Genomic DNA, 22,434 nt, shown 5'->3' on the forward strand with positions numbered 1-22,434 from the left:
CCTGAGCTGATGATGAGCCTAACTGTGCCAGGATCACCCAAACCCTCTTTGCTGCATTTTAATCTGATGATAATAATAATAATATTGATAATAATAATGAGCATATTTATTATGTCATACAGGACCCCAGTCAATGGATCAGTTTTCACACCAATTTAATTACCAGATCACAGGGGAGTAGGCAACCCAAGGTACATAATGAGGCGCTTGAAGGTCAACAGCCATATTACCATCTCATCCAACCGGGTACCCATTCACTGCTTGGTTAACACAGGCATATATTGAGTAATGTCGTGTTACTTCTCAGTATAGAAACCAGTCGTTGATAGCATGAACAACGATTCATGTCTTCGAGGAATGGTTATTGACGATTAGCCATGTCACACAATAGGTGCTGCGGGCATTTTACGTCCCAGAATACGTCATCTCACTCAGTTCTCACATACATGCCTTGTATCCTCTCCATGTGAAAACGAATAGACATTCTACACTTGTTAATCATCGATAAACCCAACTTAGTTTTGGCAATTTACGACGCTTTATTTGTCTGTTGATGTAAACTGACATCATCGCTAAAATAAATACGCTGTCACTGTGTGTGTCAGAAAGGGAGTCTTAGTCGGCGCAATTTGCTAATGCATGACTGTCAGTGGCAGTTTACGAAACAACATCTTGCTTCGCGAACACCTGTATTATCGCTATTTGATAGTGATTCATAGACACGTCCTTGCGTTATTTTCGGGATCATGAATGGACTACAATGTCGCTTGTATTTATCTGCATGTGTTCACGATTATGGTTATTCGGTGCTACAATGTATCGTCTACAGGTTTTATATACCTCTGCAACCATGATTCGTTGTGACCGAATCTCGGTCCAACGTATCAGCGTAATTCCCGTACTCGTTTTATTGCGTCCTGGTATAACTTTTTGATATGACCAGTGGGACGTCAAATTTTATCCTTTTGCACCAGTTAAAAGGTTTGAGATGCGATATTTTCAGTGATCCATTCATATAGTCATCATCCCTATTTTGCATTTTTTGGCCAATAAATTCCTTTTCGGCAGATATAAGAGACTGGGTTTTCTCTTGAGGTTTTGAACATGTGGTGATCGGATAGTTTTCTTCTTCCGGAGCCATCCCTCTGTAAACAAGAAAACATGAAACGTTTATCATCATGAATTATGTCGGCTGTTGTAGGGAGCATAGTTTCATTGCGCACCAGGGGACACGGGTGGCCCATTCGTCTAAGGCGCCGCGATTCACTGTGCAGAGCTGCGTCCTGTGATCGTGGGTTCGAATCCCGGTTCACCCCGATTATATTCTGGGTTTGTCAGCACCATACCCGTGCTCGTGGGTATCACCGAAGTGATAAACGTCGAAGACCTACATGACTTCGGGATTTCCTCCCACATCAAGCTGACACGCATAAGGCATCAACTCAACCGATGTTGCATCTTCCCGAGGCAAGGGAGTTAACTGACTTTAAAAGTCCAGTTTCCACCCGTGCCGAACTAGGCTGGAATTCCTGGGCTCGATGATAGCGCCACCAGTGGTTATTTGGAGTTATGTCCCTTCTAAGCCTTTCCTATGGACCAATCAGTTTCAACCTCTCGTATCACTTGCTTTTGTTTCAAACAAAATGTTTGCGATCTGATAGATAATCAAGATATATATTGTGATAAAACGGGTTTTACATGACGAAGTGCATAAAATCACATGAGCATCTTAATAAAAAACATGAAAAGACTTGGAAAGTATCTGTTGACAACGTGTTGGCGGTGCACATGCTTTGTAAATCCTGCAATCGACCGAAATTTGCACGACGGTTTACTAACCGGATTTCGATTTCGTTGCGCGATTTTGATTGGACTATGCATTGACTCGTTAGTCCAGCCAAAATGTAAATCCATAATTCGGCTAGTTCGGCAAGGATGGAAACTGAACTTATATAGTCAGTTAACTCTCTTGCCTCGGGAAGATGCCGATGTTTCTGTGCGGCTTTAGAAATCAAACACTATTGTTTATGCAAATTGAGTGTATAATTACACATATCATGTGTAATATTATACATGTTTCAGAAAAAAGTTTGTTTGTTGTTTGATGCCGCACAGCAGTACTCCTGCCATACAACGGCAGCCTAAGTAATCGAGTTTTTGACAGACAATCAAGTCTGTACCAGACAATCCAGTGACACGATAGCGCATTTTCTGATTTACATCTGTGTACAATTGCAGATATTGTACAATTTTGTCAAACTTCCTATGGGGGTAACGAAGGGCGCTTACCAGACCTGTTGAACGGCTATTTGCATTTATACATAATGCTTTATTGTTTGTATGTTTTAAACATGCTTTGAATTGCACATGTAAATGAACCTTTGTTTCCTCGCCAGTCTTAGCTGGGTTATACTTGCTATGCATTTCTAATAATTCCAGTTCAGTCTTCGTTTCATCGGCAATTAATTGCGAGTATATATTATTTAGTCAGTTTGATGTTCCATTATTACATTATTGTTTAACAGATATCAATACATCTCATATTTAATAGCAAATATAAGCTTCTATTAACCTACCGTGAAGAATTCAACGAATTGTGGGTCTCTTGAAAGCAAACTGTAAAAGAAAGAACAAAGTGCAGAAAGAAACAACGAAGTACGTTTATCTCTTATCTAAATCACGTTTTGTTCAGGGTGTTTTCATCAACGGCTCAGGTCATGAATGTGATGTGAAAGTTCGTGAATGACACATTTGCAGATCTAGCTGCAAGGTTTGTTTAAATGCACACTTAATAAATATATCAAATCCTAATTATCTCTAAAAGGATATATTTGTATTATCTTGGACTGCAACCGTTAACTCCGAAGAACAAATCAACATTCTGAATAACTGAAGCTAAACAGACTTAATAAATCTCATTAGTTCTACAGATGTAGACTTCTGTAGTTCACTTTAAGCAGAAACACCTCGGTGCGGATTCAAGGTAAGGCTAGGTCCCAAGTAGCCAGTGTTTGTTGAGAGAGGCGACAGGCTCGGTGATATGGCACACAGCGTGTCATCCTACCATGGTGGCGGGATCATTTCTCGTCATTTTAGTGTTTTGTGACAGTAGCTTTGTGATAGGCTGTAGCGTTGGTTGGAAGTGGCAGGAAATTGATTGAAGCGTTCGTACAATATTGAATAGTAGTAGTGGCCTTGACACCTATTATGTTTTAGTTACCCTTCTTTTTTGTAGTTGTTTATAGTCCACAAAACCATTCTCGCCCACTTAGGTAGAAACAGATATTTCAGTAGATATGTTTCATGGACATAAACAGTATACAAGCTGGCTCTCCGAATATAATGTTTTTGTCAAGGTATACTCTACATAATATATTGGCTAGCGACATGTTATCGCCAACCGCTAAAGCGCACGTGTCGCTTTCTCGTTTCTCGTAGATGTCAGTAGAAGAGAGAAATATGTATAAAAACATTATGAACATGCTGACGTTTGTGAAGAAATATTACAACAATAACAACCAATGCAATCGCCTTGCTCAATCTCATTAGAATCAGATCTTAGTTCTAGCTGAGGACATCCCATTACGGGTCACGTAAGAGCGAACATTCGCGAACTTTGACCGACCACTGAATTTGACATGAGCCAATTAGAAAGCAGCTTTCTCGAGCTTCACGGCACTCGTTTCAACCTGGCGTCTTCCATTTCAGACTACGCTTGAAAAATATGTTGACACAGTTCTCTATAAAATGTTGGAAACTGAACAAACGAACATTCCGGAATGTCTAATATATAGTTGAGATTGTATGGCAGTACTGCGCATCGCCTCCTTCGTTCAAATGTTTATCCCACGGATACAGTACGGGCCGTAACTGTCATTCGGAATACCCCGTGTTTACGTTTTCGAGGTTGCATGGTTAGGAATTCTAAGTCCTATTGAAGCTATTTTTCCACAAAATTCGAACAATTTGTTGACGATAAATTGACAAAAAAAAAATCTTATTAATTTTAATGAATATAAGAATTGAATACGACACCGGAGAAAATAGAAAAAGTACTTTTTATAACTGAAACGGTGTGATCACGTGGAGTTCAGACGATGGCGATAACTGGGATTTCTATTTCCACTGTTTTGATTCCCAATCGTCCGTTATATCATAAATCTACTGAAACGTTTTCCACGGACAGAAATAGTTAAAGCCATTGCCACAGTTAACTTTGTACACGGAATATTTCAAAATAACATGAACAGATGGCGATAACTGGTCGGTGATTAGTATATGTACTAGAAGTCCAATATGGGACTTCATGAGTAAACGGAGGAGTACGTGTTTTGTTTGTTGGTTTTGTTTGTTGTTTAACGCCGCACTCAGCAATATTCGAGCTTTTTGACGGCGGTCTGTAAATAATCGAATCTGGACCAGATAATCCAGTGATTGACATCATTAACAATCTACACAATTTGGATACGATGACATGAATCAACCTAGTCAGCAAGCCTGACCACCCGATCACGTTAGTCGCCTCTTACGAGAAGCATAGTCGCCTTTTACGGCAAGCATGGGTTGCTGAAGACCTATTCTACCCCGGATCTTCACGGGTAGTACGTGTTTTGATTTTAGGTAAACAGTATTAGAAAAGTGAACTGCTGCGAATTTGTACGAAGGCTTGATATTTTTTCCATCTGCATCTCTGCAAACGATTAAAAATTAAACATATGAGCATAAATAAATTACCTTGAAAACCCATTTGCATTGGGTTATTTTTGTGGCAGACAATTGTCTTTTGGTCAACCGTTTGAAGTATAATTATTTTTGTTCAATCATTTATGGGGACAATTCATGTTCATGTAAAATCCCAGAAACACCAAGAAAAATATCAACATGGTCGATCTTGATGACGTAATTGTTCCCCTTACCTTGTCTTTAGTGTTGATGTGTTCGTACACGGATTCCCCTCTGTTGTAGTTGGCCAACAGGCTTGGCCCGTACGTGGATGTGTTGACTGGCAGGGTGTGGTTCAAGGGCATACCACTGTTGAATCGCGTCGAAATCCCATGACCTGGAACATGTTTGAATAACCTGAGTTCTTTTGATTTTTTTAGAATCGATATAACGGTATGTCAGGTGCGGTTGCAGGTCTATGTACATGTAAGCACGCAAATCTTCCATATATGTATGTCGTGAATTAGCAAACGAGATAGGATAAGAACCCTTTCTAGCACACTTGAAATGTTTGATACTTATAAGTCATGTTCAAATGATTGAAATCTAGCCTTTAAAACCTCTGAAAAAAATAAACTGACGGTCAAAAAATGATTTTACGAGTTTCTTTTTCATGTAACTGAAAATTGAAAGACCTGGGATAAAAATGAATGTGCAACCCTACCATGTTTGCAATACAAATTTGTGCCGAAAGAATTATTAATTTTCAGACATAAGATGTCAAAGAAGACCATCAGCATCTGTTTATTATGCGATTTGTTTCTTAGTTTTAAAAGGTTTAATCAAAATTGTATTAAAAAATAGGCTTCCATTGCCTTTTGCTAATCACCCATCAGCGGCAGTTATCTGTAGGCCTCCCTTGTAAGTTTCCAACTTTTGTTATCTTATTACTTTTGGTGTTCTTACATGTACATGCACATATACATTCAAAAAAAGAAACGCACAGGTAGTATGTAGCTATAGTTCATTGAACATGACTACACAAATAATCCGGTATATAAATTGGATATATGTTATTGGAAACTGTTGGTGGCTTGATATTCGACAAACAATGACTTAAACGGCATTGGTTTCACGCTTGTTCAAAAATGTCATGGAGGAAACCAGTAAAGCAAAATGCACGTGCAAGTTATGACATTCGTAACTCGTGGTAGTGTCTATAAAAAGGCAAGCACAAGCCAATGATGTGTCATTCAATTGTCAACATTTTTTCATGTTCGAAAATGCCGAGACCCGGAACATCGCCATCGCAGTCTTCTGTTGCACGCCACTTCAACGTCCACCACAGCACCTTAGCCGCCTTTTGGACCGATGCACACAGTTAAGTTCCACTGCAGACCGTCCGAGAATCTTCCGACCAAGTGTTACCACCCCTGCACAGGATCGCGACATTCGACTGTTCCACCTTCGTCATCGCAATGCCACAGCTACGGAGACTGCAGGACGCATTCCTGGTTTGAGGAGGATATCGGACCCGACTGCCAGGAACCATCTTCGCGAGGCCGGAGTCCGATCCAGAAGACCAGTTATCGTCTCTGTTTTGCAAAAGATCCATCCACAGCGACGTTTGCGTTGGTGCCATACCTTACAGCCTCGGAATTTGAGAAACTGGAGACGAGTGTGGTTTATATATGAATTACGATTTCTTCTTCACCAGGGAGATGGAAGACAACGTGTTTATCGTCGTCGAAATTAGCTTTTTGCCACATATTGTGTACGTGAATTGGACAATTGGGGTGGCGGTAATGTCATGGTGTGGGGACCATATGCTACACCAGGAGATCTGACTTGGTTGTGGTTCAGGGAAATTTGACAGCAAATCGCTACATGAATCAAATTCTTCAACCTCACCTTCTTCCAATGACTGACCGCCAGAGGGAGCTGTTTAAACAGGACAACGCTCCACCGCACACAGCTCGTATCCGGTAGACTACATGTACCCTCATAATGCCAACATCAACGTCTTGCCCTGGCCTTCGAGATCTCAACCCAATCGGTCACCCCTGGGACGAACACGATCGACGTGTACGTCAACGTCATAACATGCCGCAGACACTCCCACAACTGGCCAACGCGTTACAAGCAGAATGGCACAGAACTCCGCAGAACAACATTCGTACACTTATCCAGTCAGTGCCGAGGAGATTGCCGTGATTGCGGCCCGGGGCGGTCACACGAAATACTGAGTTCAGTGCAACCTTGTCGACTTATGTGACATGACAAAGAACAGTTTTTCCTTTGTACAACGACAACATGTGATTATCGAGCTCCAAAAGTTCATATTTGTATCTATGATATTAAATTATATATATCGACTTTATTAAGTACAATATATTTGCTAAAAGTCTACCTGTGCGTTTCTGTTTTTGGAGAATGTATATAGACTCTCTGCCTCATAGCATTCATTCACCCGATGAAACACGTTCTGTTTCCTCATAATAAAGAAGTTGACATCCATAAATTCTCTTCCTTATGAACAAAGTCTAGTTCTCATTCATATGAACTCATAATTATTTTCACAATGATTTGCCTTTCCACATTCCGTACATATGAACTATTTCGTGGGCGAAAGTGGCCCTTATCATACCCCGTCCAAGTAAAAGGTAGCGAAACACTTATCTCGAAAGACAGGAACTTATTGCAAAACGTACCAAAAGTGGCTGCAGGTTCCATGTCCGATCTTCCACCATTGATGACACCCTCATCCATCATATCACGTTCTGATGCCCTGTAAAGGAACTCAAGTGTTGGACGTATTTCATCAGTTGGTTGGTTGTTTAACGCCGTACTCAGCAATATTGCTGCTATATGACGGCGGTCTCTAAATAATCGAGCCTGGACCAGACAATCCAGTGATTAATATCATGAGCATTAATCCACGCAATTTGGATACCATGACATGCTTCAACCAAGTCAGCGAGCCTGACCACCCGATCCCGTTAGTCGCCTCTTACGACAAGCATAGTCTCCTTATACGGCAAATATGTGTTGATGAAGACATATTCTACCCCGGGTCTTCACGGGTCTATTTCCTTAGTTCATGGATTAGAGTCACTTTATCAATATTCCAGCAATATTACGGCGGGGGACACAAGAAATGGGCTTCACACATTGTACCATGTCGGGAATCGAACCGGGTCTTCGGCCTGACGAGCGAACGCTTTAACCACTAGGCTACCCGACCGCCCTGGGTTTAATGTAGTCTTTGTTTGAACAATACCGAGTGTATATATAAAGCATTGTTTGTATGGTCGGAACACTTACGTGTGATGATTGCGTTGCTGCTTCAGTTTCTTTCTGCCAAGGCACATACACACCACGGCGATAATTAGCAGCAGGAGTAGCCCTCCTCCTATTCCAGCCGAAATTGCGATGATGTCATTCTTGTTCATGGAAAGTTTTTCTGATTTGGTTTGACATCTATCTCCAGAGTAGGCGAAGGTTGTTGAATTATAGCAGCTATGAACATATCATCAACACAAATAAGCTTTTTGTCGCACAAAATGTCAGTTGATGTCAATGGATACAGGTGTCTGAATATATGCCCTACGTTCTGGTGTTCGTGTTTGTGTGTTGTTTAACGCCGCACTCAGCAATATTCCAGCTATATGGTCTGTAAATAATCGAGGATGGACCAGACAATCCAGTGACTGACATCATGAGCATCGATCCATGCATTCGGGATACAATGACATGCATCAACCAAGTCAGCGAGCCTGACCACTCGATCGCGTTCGTCGCCTCGTACGACAAGCATAGTAGCCTCTTACGACAAACATGGGTTGCTGAAGACCTGCTCTACCCCGGATCTTCACGGGTCTGTGCAATGCTGACAAATTGTCTGCCAATGTTTGTTAGTGAGTGATAGTTAGTGAGTGAGTGTGTTGGGTATAACGCCGCTTTGAATAGTATTTTCGCTATATCACGAAGTGGTGTTGGCCTTAGACGGTTACCACTCTGCTGACAAACCAAGAAACGTAATCAGGGCGAACCCGAAGTCTTTGATGTAAAGGACGACGACTTTGTTGTAAAAATTAAATATGAAATTATGCATGATAAAATGTTTCTTATAGATGGGCATTGTGCATCAGTATTCATTCAAGAATATTCACGCAATTTTTAAAAATATAAAGGCAAGTTACATGTCGTTAAGCCACCGCCTCAAGTTTGTTTGTTTGTTTGTTTGTTTGTTGTTTAACGCTGCACTCAGCAATATTCCAGCTATATGACGGCGGTCTGTTAACAACTGAATCTGGACCAGACAATCCAGTGATTGACATTAGTAAGTCAGTGATTGTCAGCTAGTATGTAATTAGAATTGTCTTCTAACTTCAATATACAGTAAACTACGGTTATAACGAACTCAAAGGGACTACTAATTTTAGTTCGTTATAACCGTAGTTCGTTATAAGCATATATACAACATGACTACAGCAAATAGTCGGGACCAAAAAAGTAAGTTCGTTTTAACCGTCAGTTCCTAATAAGCGTGTTCGTTATAACCGTAGTTTACTGTACAACAGAAACTTATTATCACAATGCCCACCTGACATATACGTTTCAGAAAGACGGGGGAGGCTGAACATATTCTATGCAAAGCAGCAGGTATGCTTCCGCGTTCTCACAAAGTTACCTGCATTTGGGTTGGTCATTCGAGTCAACATAACAGCGACCATTACTGCAGTAGTCCACTGAACAGGGCGACTGACACCGAACTACTTGTTGATGCGAACCGTTGAAGCAACGGAAACCTCGATCACATATCCCTATAGCATTGCATTTGTTGTCCATGGTCTTCAAAGCTGAAAGTGATTGTAAACGATATAAAACTACACTTTTCAACTCTAAATTACTACAAATGTATATGATATTCGACCTGACCTTTCTGTCTGAAACGCTGCAGATCACTGTCCAGGGTTGCGTCCCCTAGGCGAACCAGCATCCGGGGATCGTGGGTCCAAATCCCGCATTCGTATGAAAGCCTAATGGTACCTCTTTGGAAGCATATTTTTATTTATTTATTATTTTTATTATTTTATTTTATGTAATTTCGATTTTTTTCTCTCGTTGTTTAACGGTTTTTTTTATAAATCGAACTTTCGAGTTTTTATAACAAATAGAAAAAATAAATCAAAGTAACGAGAAATAACTAAAAAAAATAATCGAAATTACCGGTACATACTCGGACGTAACGAGAACAATTCGAAATTTTTGAGAAAATAATTGAAATATTGAGAGAAAAATTGAAGTAACGAATTATTTTCGAAATGTCGATTTTTTCATATAAACTTGAAATAACTACGACATAATCGAAATTACGAGAGAGAAACAAATCCACAAAACGAGAAAGAACTCGAAATTCTGAGAAAATAATGTTCATTACGAAAATATAAACGAAGTAACGAGAAAAAAACGTGAAATTTCGAAAAATCAATATTTGAAATCAAAGAGAAATTGCGCTGACTTTCAAAATGTAATATAATGCGATTGTTTCAAAATAGGACACAGAAACCATAATTGAAACACTGTTTGAAGATCAATGTACACAATGTTCAAAACATTAATCGTGTCACCTTGACAGACACACGTACACGATACAGTTAATGTCACAGGGGTACAGAAAATGTCAGTATCGGTTGTGTCCACCACGTGCATCAATCAGCGCTTGACACCGACGACCCATAGATGCAATCAAATTGTCAATAACACGCAGTTGGATGTGCTGCCATTCATGCTGAAGTGCATCAAGAAGCGCCGGAAGTGTTTGGGGCGGTGGATTCCTTCTGCGAACGCGTCGATCCAACTCGTCCCAGAGATGCTCACGATCAATCGGGGACAAATCTGGTGACCGGGCTGGCCAAGGTAATGTCTGGATGTTGTTGTGGTGTAAGAAGTCCTGACAAACACGTGCAATATGCGGTCGAGCGTTGTCCTGCTGGAACTGTCCGCCATGAACGTTGACGTGAGGAAGAACGTAAGGCTGTAGGATCAAGTCTCTGTAACGCACACATGTCAATGCACCTGCCACATGCACGAGAGGCGTCCTCCCACCGTGATGAATTCCGGCCCATACCATGACACTCCCGCCGCCAAATGGGACAACCTGCTGCACACAGTTGGGGGCGTAACGTTCACCCCGACGTCTGTAGACACGTGCGCGCCCATCAGCACGTGTGAGTAGGAGGGAACGGGACTCGTCAGTACACAGTACATTTCTCCACCTTGCACGTGCCCATCTAACTCTCTGTTGGCAGGGGGCACGGGTTGCTCAGTCTAAAACGCCGCAATTCGCTGTGCAGAGTTGCGTCCCTTGGGCACGCCAGCAACCTATGATTGTGGGTTCGAATCCCGGTTCGCCCCGATTATGTTTCTAGGTTTGTCAGCACCATACCCGTGCTCGTGGGTTTCACCGAAGGGGTAAACGTCTGAGACCTGCATCACTTCGGGCTTTCCTCCCACATTAAGCTGGCACGCCGCGATATAACCGGAAAACTGTTAAAAGCGGCGTTAACCCCAAACTCACTCACTCTCTGTTGGCACCAAAGCAGACGGTCCGCCAGATGACGTGGGGTCAATACATGACGTCGAACAGGTCTTCGTGCAAAAAGTCCAGCCTCCCTCAGTCTGTTGCGTACCGTTTGATCTGATATATATTCTGCGTACCCCAGGGATCTGTGTGGTTATAGACGTGGCTGTGGTAGTGCAGTCTCAGAGGTGTCGCAGCCGGATGTATCGATCTTGTGCTTGGGTTGTCACCCATGGTCTTCCTGACCTTTGTCTGTCATCAACTCTGTTGGTGTTGTTGTATTGGGTCCACAGGGCGGAGATTGTCTGTCTGGATACGCCAAAGTGCCTGGCCACTTCTTGCTGAGTTGCTCCAGCTTGTAATCTCCCAATGGCGTTGTTCCGTTGAGCTGCATTCAGTCTTGGCATTCTGTCACCGCCTCTACTACCGTTATAAGGACTGTATGAACAGCCGTTGATGTGGATTTTTATACCCATTCAGCAGGGGGGGGGGGGGGGGGCATGCCTAAATGCAGGATCCTGTGCTGCATGTTTTTTACAGGCGGTTGCGTTTGGATGTAGCTGTAAAATTGATCCCCAAACGCTATGTTTATGTGCTTTGCATGTGTTTTCGCGAATTCTAGACACATCATCTTTCTGTTTGACTTATTTGGTTCTCATTTAATGTAATTATTTTAGATATTTGGCAAAAAGTGGTTTTACATCTATGTCAAGTTTCTTTTTTTAAAGAGTATATATATATATATATATATATATATATATATATATATATATATATATATATATTATGCTACCAAGTGGCACCATTAGGCTTTCGTACATTCGCCCTGATTACAATTCTTGGTTTCATAACACCTGTATCTGTGTTGATCTGCATCACTGCGAGCTTTCCTTCTGAGCTGACACGCCGTGATATGACTCAAAACTGTTCAAAGAGGCGTTAAACCAAACCACTCACTCCCTCTTTTACACATACTTGCTCTTAGAATGCATTCTTAAATACCAGAATCACGTACACACAGGAACATGGAACATGTCTTGTTTAGTTTCTTGTTTATAAATAGTTTCATGTCGTTAGCCTGTTTTGATATCGGCGTATAGGGAGTATCGATTTATTACTTGTAAAGACAAATGTTCTTTTCTCGGTAGGGGGCGCGGGTGGCCCAGTCGTCTTATTCGCTGTGCAGAGTTGCGTCCCTTGGGCACGCCAGAAATCTATGATTGTGCGTTCGAATCCCACTTCACCCCAATTATGTTTCTAGGTTTGTCAGCACCATACCCGTGCTCGTGGGTTTCACCGAAGTGTTAATCTTCTTAGATCTGCATCACTTCGGTCTTTCCTCCCACATTAAGCTGACACGCCGCGATATAACTGGAATAATGTTAAAAGCGGCGTTAAACCCAACTCACTCACTCACTCACTTTTCTCGGTGTTTAACACTTTTTTGAATAGTTAAAATCAGAATGTGCGAACAATGCTAGATGTTGTACACTTGGGGTTCACGTAATTAAGATTATTATAATAACCTGCAGTAACGTTGTTCGAAACCAAGAACGGTGTCTTCAGGGCCTTGCCGTTGAATGTCATATTATTGATGCTTCTGGAGACATTCTGTACTATGTAGTTCTTTATAACATCAGGACTTTCAGCTGCTCGCACGATGCACCGGTGATCGCAAACAATGCTTCCATTTCTGCAGAAGAGGATAGTTTCTTATGTACATTTTGGTTTGTATTCACCAGTATCTCGTGACATCGGTTAGGGTCTGTATTCAAACAGTTTGGTGTGCTTTGATGACTTGCCACGACTCTGTCCTGATCTCGTTTGTTTGTTGTAAACACCGCATTCAGCAGTATGTCAGCTATATGACAACGGTCTGTGTATATAACAAATGTTAAATATGGGATAACACTTTCTCTGTAAAGTACAGATTCGCGTATTTTTTGGGCGTTGATTCCAGTCCGGGATTCGAACCCACACTCCCAGATTGAGGAACCTAATCGCCAGCACACAAAGTCGGCGATCTAACCCACGGCGATCCACAAAATGCCAGTTAGAAAGTGGTCAAATGTAACAAATGTTATATTTAGGACAACAATTCCTTGTTAAATTACAGAGCCTCTGTGGAAGCCTCGGTTATATCGCTGACTTGTTTACGAGAATCTGTACTTTACTTAGAAAGTGTCAACCACGTCACCGAACCTGACCACCCGATCCCGTCAGTCGCCTCTTACGACAAGCTGATCTGGTTTTGACTATTCCAAGATAAAAAATGTGTGTTCATATAATATTGTTCCATATCAGTATCTGTATTCCTCACGCCCTGTAGACCGCCTCCGTTGTCTTGTGGTGGAGCGTCCGCCCGGAGAGCGGAAGGCCCTGGGTTCGATCCCCGGCCGCGTCATACCAAAAGACGTTAAAAAATGGCATTTGTTGTTACCCTGTCTGGCGCTCGGTAGTAAGGGGCTAAAACAAGGACTGGTCAGCTCTGAGTCAGTATACTGTGTCTGATATGGGTATTCATGTTAAACTGCGACATGGTATCTCAGTGTGCTAGCACTATAAATCGGCATCAGTCCGGACTAGTACAAGCAGCCACACACACACGTGCATGCACGTCGTTATATAAGTGCAATAATCTTGGACGCGACGTTAAACCCCATTTCACCTCACCTCACCTCACCTCACCTCACCTCACCTCACCTCACGCCCTGTACTGAATGTACTGTCAAACCGTAGTTGACGGTTGTAGATGGTTTTTGCTTTAGCAGTTTTTGTTAACTCCAAGCAGAGATCAAATGCCAGAATATGTCCAAAACATCCATGATATACTCACGATGTTGGGTTGAACATAGTACATTTCTCTGAATATACTTCAAATCTAACCCGGAAGTAATCGCACCATAAAGATGACCAATGGGAACAGTACAAAACCATATCAAACTATCATCCAACAAATATTTGTAATAACTATCAATTTATACTTTACACTAATCTTCTCCTCCATTACTTACACTTTCTTCCTCCACATGTGACATCATTTGGCAGGGAACATTTGATGCACTGCAGCAATGTCTTCTTGTTTTGCATTTAGAGGCGTTTGTGTCATGTTCTTACAACTGCGTCATGTTTGACCGTTGCTAAGGTCGGCGTCACAATCTCAACATTAAACGAAGCGAGATGGAACCTCGCGAACTGCACATTCGCAGTGTGTCCACTCTCCAACCTGATACATACCTGACTTATATAATTCACTTACCTAAATTTGAATCCCACAATTTCCACAGATACGAAACCAGGAATATTCGCATACGCACTGGTTAACTGGAAGGGAAAATGGTGATAATAGGATAGGATACATCATCAATACTTGGGTTTACCTTTCTCGTGAACACCTAGTGTCATCGCTGATTTTGAGTGTGATCTACTCAAATAGTGTATCGCTACATTGCTTTTTAAGCCCAATTGAATCTGTTTCGGCGGATAATCGAGACTGGTTATTGTCTGGCGTTGACTGTTTTTATTTGTATAGGTGGGGCGAGTGGCCCAGTCGTCTAAGGCGCCGCGATTCGCTGTGCAGAGTTGCGTCCTTCGGGCATGCCAGAAACCTATGTGGGTTCGAATCCCGGTTCGCCCCAAATATGTTTCTAGGTCTGTCAGCACCATACCCATGCTCGTGTGTTTTGCCGAGGTGATAAACATCTAAGACCTGCTTCACTTCGGGCTTTCCTCCCACATTAAGTTGACACGCCGCGATATAACTGGAATACTGTTAAAAGCGGCGTTAAACCCAACTCTATGCGAGAAACCTATGATTGTTGGTTCGAATCCCGGTTCGCCCCGATTATTTGTCTAGGTTTGTCAGTACCATACCCGTGCTTGTGTGTTTCGCCGAGGTGATAAACGTCTAAGACCTGCTTCACTTCGGGCTTTCTTCCCACATTAAGCTGATATAACTGGAATACTGTTAAAAGCGGCGGCTAAACCCAACTCTATGTTTTCCACTATTATCTACGAATACATACGGCCGATATGCGGTGTAGTCGTGACGCGAGTCTATTTCAAGCTGAGCAATGCAATGAGGCTGCGAAGCATCCATGGACATGTATCTAGTCCGCGCATGAATTTTACGGCACGCATGGTTTGCTGAAGACCTATTTTAACCCAGATCTTCACGTGGATATGGAGCTATGATAACGACGTATGTGTTCACTAGCGATCGCGGAACGTGGCATGTACAAGTCCGTCAAGTATTGGCGATCGATAATTTTAAAAGTAAATCTTATAATATATCAAATCCAATCAAATCAGATTTTAATATATTTTGGATTTATAGAATCATGAGTGCTTCAGAGAAACACCGGATACCGCCATGTGTTTTCTACTAAACGCTTCCAATTTGATGACTCATCACCGTAGGCTATTTCAAGATGTCCCTTAACGACTCACTACTATTCAAACTCGACTCCTCTCGGTCGCGATCAATTTGCGACGGGCGATCATACAACGACCAGAATAGTCACGTTCTCATAGGGACCGGACACCGACCTGATCTCAGCTTATTTCTTTTCCGAATAAATGGCGATACGTTCGCAGCAGCGTTAATTGTGAAATTACAATGTACTTGATCATTTTAAATTCAAGATGGGAATTGATGTTGTAAATGCATCAGCACATTTATTATCCAATATGTCTTGAATTGATGTTAATGTCCCTGAAAAATGATGATCTTACCTTCGTGATGAACTCCTTGTTGTAGAGTCGGTACATAGCGCTTGATTTGTCTTCCAAAGCGGGGTGAAACCCGTCCATAACTTGTATGTTGAAGCTAAGTTGAAATACCGCAATATCTACAAGGCAAATGTGGAAAAATGGAAAATGTATAACGGTATTATTATACATATATGACGACAAACTCAATAAAGATAAACTGCATTTTATTACTGGATTTTAAACGGTTTGGCGAAGTACAACTAACCTTGTTTGTTATTCCAAACAAAATGAACATCAGTTTTTGTTAATATTGTGCTATGTTCCGCCATTACATATACTATAGCAGAGAACAATGAAGAAAAAAACGTGGTTTATTTCATGACATAACATTTTTCGTGTGATTTGAATAAGTTCTCTCAACTTGCTGATGTCATATATCTGTTAACGTTTCGTTTCAGAGCGAAGTGTCTGGTAAGTTGTTCCTCATAGATGTAGCTGGGCTACGCAGATAAACGCAGTGGTCGAACCATCGCATCCAAAAGTGGGAGAGATATGACAAAATCGGTATTGGGAGAAAGGGTACAGATTATCGACGTGAGAATTGTGAGAATATGCTGAAAGTACCAAATGTAAGCCACCAGTTCGTAACATAGACATTTTCGACTATTCCGAGGTCGGATTCTAACCAGGGAGTCATCATTATTAGAATCTGGGAACATATCTTTAAAGCTTGTACATCTTATCAGCATCCTTAAGAGGTTGTACATAATGTTTATATCTCATATAAGACATAAACGACTCGCGCAGCCCCTCGTGTGTGTTTATTGTACGATAAACAACGACCACGAGTCGTTTATTTCTTAAAAAGCTGTCGTGCTACGTAACCTACCTAAGCGAGGTTTCGATGTGTCTATTTCCTGTTTGACGGTTGATTTACCTGAAATGAAAAACAGTAACTTAACAACCTGCTACCTTCATACTATAAGAAACCAGAAACCTACTGTCGGGGATACATGTCCCCGATTCGTGATTATGTTTCTAGTATTTTTCTTGTGGGCTTCACCAAAGTGGTTAAGTTTAACGCCAGCATCACTTTCTGTTTTGCTCCAACATCACAAACATCTGAAGTCAATGTTGATTTACACTACGCTACCCGATTTTACAGAAAAAAAATAATTCCAGACACATATTACATATCAGAAAAATACCGGCAAAATATATTTTATCATGAAAGCAGTGTAGATATTATTTTACCTATTCCGAGGCTGCAGGAGGCACATGGACATTGATCAAGCGCCATCGACAGTTAAACTTCGAGTATTTTACATGTCAGGCAAGATACTTGATATTCCATGTCTGTGTTCATAATATTAAAATTATTAGGTTTTCTATCAATTAGGAGACAGTGATGTAGTCCCATTGTAGAGTAGATATCTCTTATTTTCATTTGGAACCGAGCACTTCTATTAATAAAAGCCGCCTCTGTGGTCTAGTGTTAGAGCGTCCGCCCGGAGAGCGGAAATTCCGGGGTTCGATCCCCGGCCGCGTCATACCAAAAGACGTTAAAAGATGGTACTTGTTGTTACCCTGTCTGGCGCTCGGCATTAAGGGGGTAAAAAAACAAGGACTGGAGTCAGTACACTGTGTCTGAGTGGGGTATTCATGTTAAACTGCGGCATGGTATCTCAGTGAGCTAGCGCTATAAATCGGCATCAGTCCGGACTAGTACAAGCAGCCACACAAACACACACACGTATATGCACGTCGCTACATAAGTGCAATAATCTTGGACGCGACGTTAAACCCCATTTCACCTCAACTCACCTATTAATAAGAGTTTATATATTAGCCTCACACGTCAATGTCTCTCTGATTACTTAACTAAATAAATATTTAACAGGTCGGCGCTGTTGACATCAAATGCGAAAATGTAAGAACAGTTCTGACTAACCACTTTGACAGGTTTGACAAGTTGTGCAACCACTGTCACGATCGCATCTTGAATATGTCACAACAGATTGCCGACTAGTCGTGCGAAGCAGCTTTGGGCACACACCCTCCACAGAGGGCAGCCTATAGTTGACCTGTACGTTCATTCTGAATACGCGTTATATATTTAGCCACGCCCTTGAGATAACAACTACAAATGTATTATTCACGAATTAGTGTACACTTCTTGATCCGGTATATATCGTTCTAACTAAATGTTGAATCATGCGAATTAACACGTTTCCGGGTTAACGAATTAAAAACTCTTTTAGAAATACGTTTTCAAATATACATGTCAATCATGGTGTTTGTGTACTATAACATTCGCTGAAAGTTTCAAACTTTGTATCCCTGTGGACATTCCGGTCAGAACCGGTTACCATCAGCGTATGCTGGTTGTAAGCGGAGACTTAATCAGTGGGTTGTTAGGCCCGGTGACATCGTACACTGACGGTTAGGATCGTTGCTCACAATATCAATCACAAGATTGTTTGGTTCCAACTCAATTTTTACAGACCACCTTCATAAACCTGGAATATTTGCTGGAGTGCGGAGTTAAACAGGAAACACACACACACACACACACACACACACACACACACACACACACACACACACACACACACACACACACACTCACACCACACACACACACACACACACACACACACACAAGCACACACCTCTATCTGACACACACAAGGCCTGTAAAAAATAAGTCTAGGTTTAACTGCAGGTGTGACTTAAAGTGTGGTTCTTAAGGCACCTTCCCCTACACACGCCATTTGTTACAGACTGCCACCGTGGTCTAGTGGTAGAGCGTCCGCCCGGAGAGCGGAAGGTCCGGGGTTCGATCCCCGGCCGCGTCATACCAAAAGACGTTAAAAGATGGTACTTGTTGTTACCCTGTCTGGCGCTCGGCCTTAATGTGCTAAAACAAGGACTTGTCAGTTTACTGTGTCTGAGGGGGGTATTCATGTTAAACTGCGACATAGTATATCAGTGGGCTAGCACTATAAATCGGCAGCAGTTCGGAATAGTACAAGCAGCCACACACACACACACACACACACACACACACACACACACACACGGTCATTCACGTATTGCACTATATAAGTGCAATAATCTTGGATAACCCCAATAACCCCATTTCACCTCACCTCACCATTTCACCTCACCTCACCTCACCATTTGTTACACACCTGACAAAACAGATTACGGTTGAATGAACCCTGATCCTCTGTGTAACGTACAAAAATTTACAAAGACATCATTGTCCATTATAAGTGATAGTGGTCACTCTTATGTTGGAGAAACATCCCAGTAGGAATTAAGAATGAGTGAGTGAGTGAATTAGGTTTAACGCCGCTTTTTACAGTATTCCAGTAAAATCACGGCGTGTCAGCTTAATATGGGAGGAAAGGCCGAAGTGATGCAGGTATCAGACGTTTACCACTTCGTTGAAAAACCCACGAACACAGTATGGCGCTGACAAACCTAAAAACATAATTGGGGCGAAGCGGGATTCGAACCCACAATCACAGGTTTCTGGCGTGCCCAAGGGAAGCAACTCTGCAAAGCAAATCGCGGCCCCCTAAGAATTAAGAAACAAACAATCACAGTGCAGGAGAAAGACTTCACATCCGCCATCAGTGAAAATAAAGCCCATCAATACTACATCATCCATTGGGACAACATCAGCATACTTACCAGAAGTCATATAAACTGCTAGATCAGGTAACTCGTAGAAGCCACCACATCAAAAGACACCAATCAGCCAGCCAGAGATCAATGTTATTACATCGGAATACTATGAGATCATGACTTATCAATCATAAAACTCATTCCCATTGTCCATTACAAAGCACATCTTAATCCTTCTCATCTTGACCGCCACCGTGGTCTAGTGGTAGAGCGTCCGCCCGGAGAGCGGAAGGTCCAGGGTTCGATCAACGGCCGCGTCATACCAAAAGACGTTAAAAGATGGTACTTGTTGTTACCCTGTCTGGCGCTCGGCATTAAGGGGCTAAAACAAGGACTGGTCGGCTCGGAGTCAGTATACTGTGTCTGAGTGGGGTATTATGTTAAACTGCGGCACGGTATCTCAGTGAGCTAACACAAGAATTCGGTATTAGTCCGGACTACTACAAGCAGCCCCCCACACACACACGTGCATGCACGTCGCTATAGAAATGCAATAATCTTTGGCGAGACGTTAAACCCCATTTCACCTCACCTGTTGTGTAAACATCAATCTATCACCATTCTACTTTGTTTTAGCATCAATTATCCATATGTATGTCACCTCCTAACAAGACATTTCTGTACATCACATGCTTAATAACTGTGTTAGTATCTACATCACAACGTCACATTCATTGTAATAAAGAAGTTGTAAATCCATAGAACTATCTCCCTTGTTATCATACAAAATTCAACGGTGACTTAAACTTGTCATCTTAAATATTAGAAAACCTTATTAGGAATGATTAAATCACATTCCTGGCCTCTCATAGTTGAACAGTGCTTGGAATAAATCCAAATGAAGTAACTTTCTTGTTCTACTATATTGACGTCGACTAATGTCGATATTCCAAAACAACCCGTCCGCTACTATTATCGGTGTATAAGGTTTGTACAATTTAAGATGCAGGGGAATTTGTTGACTGGCATAAAATATAACAGGCAAAATGAAGGTCACAACACGCCTTTGACTCGAAAAGCTGTGTTCAATCTGCATTGAGGAATCTGTTTGTTCACATAATTGTGCATGGACAACAAGTGAGTAAGGTGCTTTTCATGTAATTAAGAAAATGATCTCAAAGCAAAAAAAAAAAATTAAAGGAGAAAAATGTATCAGCTGTAATGATCATATTAGGGCAATGGACCCTATGTCTGTGACTACATTGTGGATCGGATGGCTACACATTAGGACACCATATTCACCTCTTGAGCTCTATTAGTCATTGTCGTGAGATTGCTTGACTATTGCTGACTGTGGTGAAAAAAACGTTAAAATGCAATCATCAAACACTTCAATAAAATACTTCAAGAGACATAAACTCTCGTTAATTTTATGACATATGTACAGTAAACAACGGTTATAACGAACTCAAAGGGACTACTAATTTCAGTTCGTTATAACCGTACTTCGTTATAAGCATATATACAGCATAACTACAGCATACAGTCGGGACTAATAAGTTAGTTCGTTATATCCGTTAGTTCGTTATAAGTGTGTTCGTTATAACCGTAGTTCACTGTATCTGAAAATTGGAAAAGCATACCGTATGTTACCGGAACATCTGCTGTTGGTCTGGAAGCAGGGACAGAAGTCGCTGTGGAAGAAGTCGCAGCAGGCGTAGTACGTGTTGTCGTAGTCCTGAGTGTTGATGCTATCGGTCTTGCGGTAGACGTAGGTGTAGTAGTGGTTGATGTATTAGTAGTTGGTGTTGGTGATGTAGAAGTAGTGGGTATAAAAAATGTGGAAGTAGAAGTTGATGAGGTAGATGTGAAGTGGGTGGAAGTTGTGGGTGTAGAAGAGGTGGATGTAGGTGTAGAAGTCGTGCCTGTGGGAGTGGTCGGTGTAAAAGTGGCGGGCGTAGAAGTTATCGGCGTAGGAGCCTTGGATATAGTACTGGTTGGTTTGGAGGCTGTGGTTAGTGAAAGATTGTATCCTTTAGAAGAAGTTGTGGAAGTAGTGGGTGAAGAAGTCGTGGGTGTCGAAATTTTGGGAATATAAGTGGCGGGCGTAGAAGTTATCGGTGTAGGAGAGGTGGGGACAGTACTGGTGGGTGTGGAAGTTGTTGGTGAAAGATTCATTCTTTTTGGCGTGGTTGTAGAAGTCGTGGGTGTAGAAGTGGTGGGTGTAATCGTAATGGGCGTAGAAGTTATCGGGGTAGGAGAGGTGTGTATAGTACTGGTGGGTGTGGAAGTTGTGGTTGGTGACAGATTGTATCCTTTAGGAGTGGATGTATAAGTGGTGGATGTAGAAATGATGGGTGTGGAAGTGTTGGGAATAGAAGAGGTGGGCGTAGAAGTTATCGGCGTAGGAAGGTTGGGTATAGCACTGGTTGGTATGGAAGTTGTTGTGGTTGGTGAAAGATTGTATCCGTTAGGAGTGGGTGTAGAAGTGGTCGATGAAGAAATAGTGGGGCTAAAAATTGTTGGTAGCGACATGGTGGGTGTAGATGTCGTAGGTGAGGAAGTGGTGGGTGTAGATGTGGTCGATGAAGAAATAGTGGGGCTAGAAATTGTTGGTAGCGACAAGGTTGGTGTAGATGTCGTAGGTGTGGAAGTGGTGGATGTAGAACTGGTTGATGAAGAAATAGTGGGGCTAGAAATTGTTGGTAGCGACATGGTGGGTGTAGATGTCCTAGGTGTGGAAGTGGTGTGTGTAGAAGTGGTGGATGAAGAAATAGTGGGGCTAGAAATTGTTGGTAGCGACATGGTGGGCGTAGATGTCGTAGGTGTGGAAGTGG

At 41.9% G+C, this 22,434-nt stretch overlaps 1 protein-coding gene and 1 long non-coding RNA gene across 2 annotated transcripts; both read right to left on the bottom strand.

Annotated features, from left to right (window-relative positions):
• On the bottom strand, nt 1-7,434 carry LOC125376004. Its single transcript, XR_007218894.1, has 4 exons — nt 7,374-7,434; nt 4,917-5,059; nt 2,577-2,616; nt 1-1,145 (listed from the first exon to the last, which is right to left on the bottom strand). It is a non-coding gene; the product is annotated as an uncharacterized LOC125376004 (long non-coding RNA).
• Nucleotides 7,435-7,982: 548 nt separating this feature from the next.
• On the bottom strand, nt 7,983-22,430 carry LOC124110662 (mucin-5AC-like). The gene is made up of 7 exons (XM_048387146.1): nt 21,241-22,430; nt 16,851-16,898; nt 15,983-16,098; nt 14,508-14,572; nt 12,775-12,941; nt 9,356-9,524; nt 7,983-8,181 (listed from the first exon to the last, which is right to left on the bottom strand). Exons 1-7 carry the CDS (start codon nt 22,400-22,402, stop codon nt 7,983-7,985), a joined length of 1,926 nt encoding a protein of 641 aa, XP_048243103.1. The 5' UTR covers nt 22,403-22,430.
• Between the last annotated feature and the right edge of the window lie 4 nt (nt 22,431-22,434).

Source organism: Haliotis rufescens, unplaced genomic scaffold (assembly GCF_023055435.1).
Source record: "Haliotis rufescens isolate VD_foot unplaced genomic scaffold, xgHalRufe1.0.p SCAF_67, whole genome shotgun sequence".
Classification (NCBI taxonomy): domain Eukaryota; kingdom Metazoa; phylum Mollusca; class Gastropoda; order Lepetellida; family Haliotidae; genus Haliotis; species Haliotis rufescens.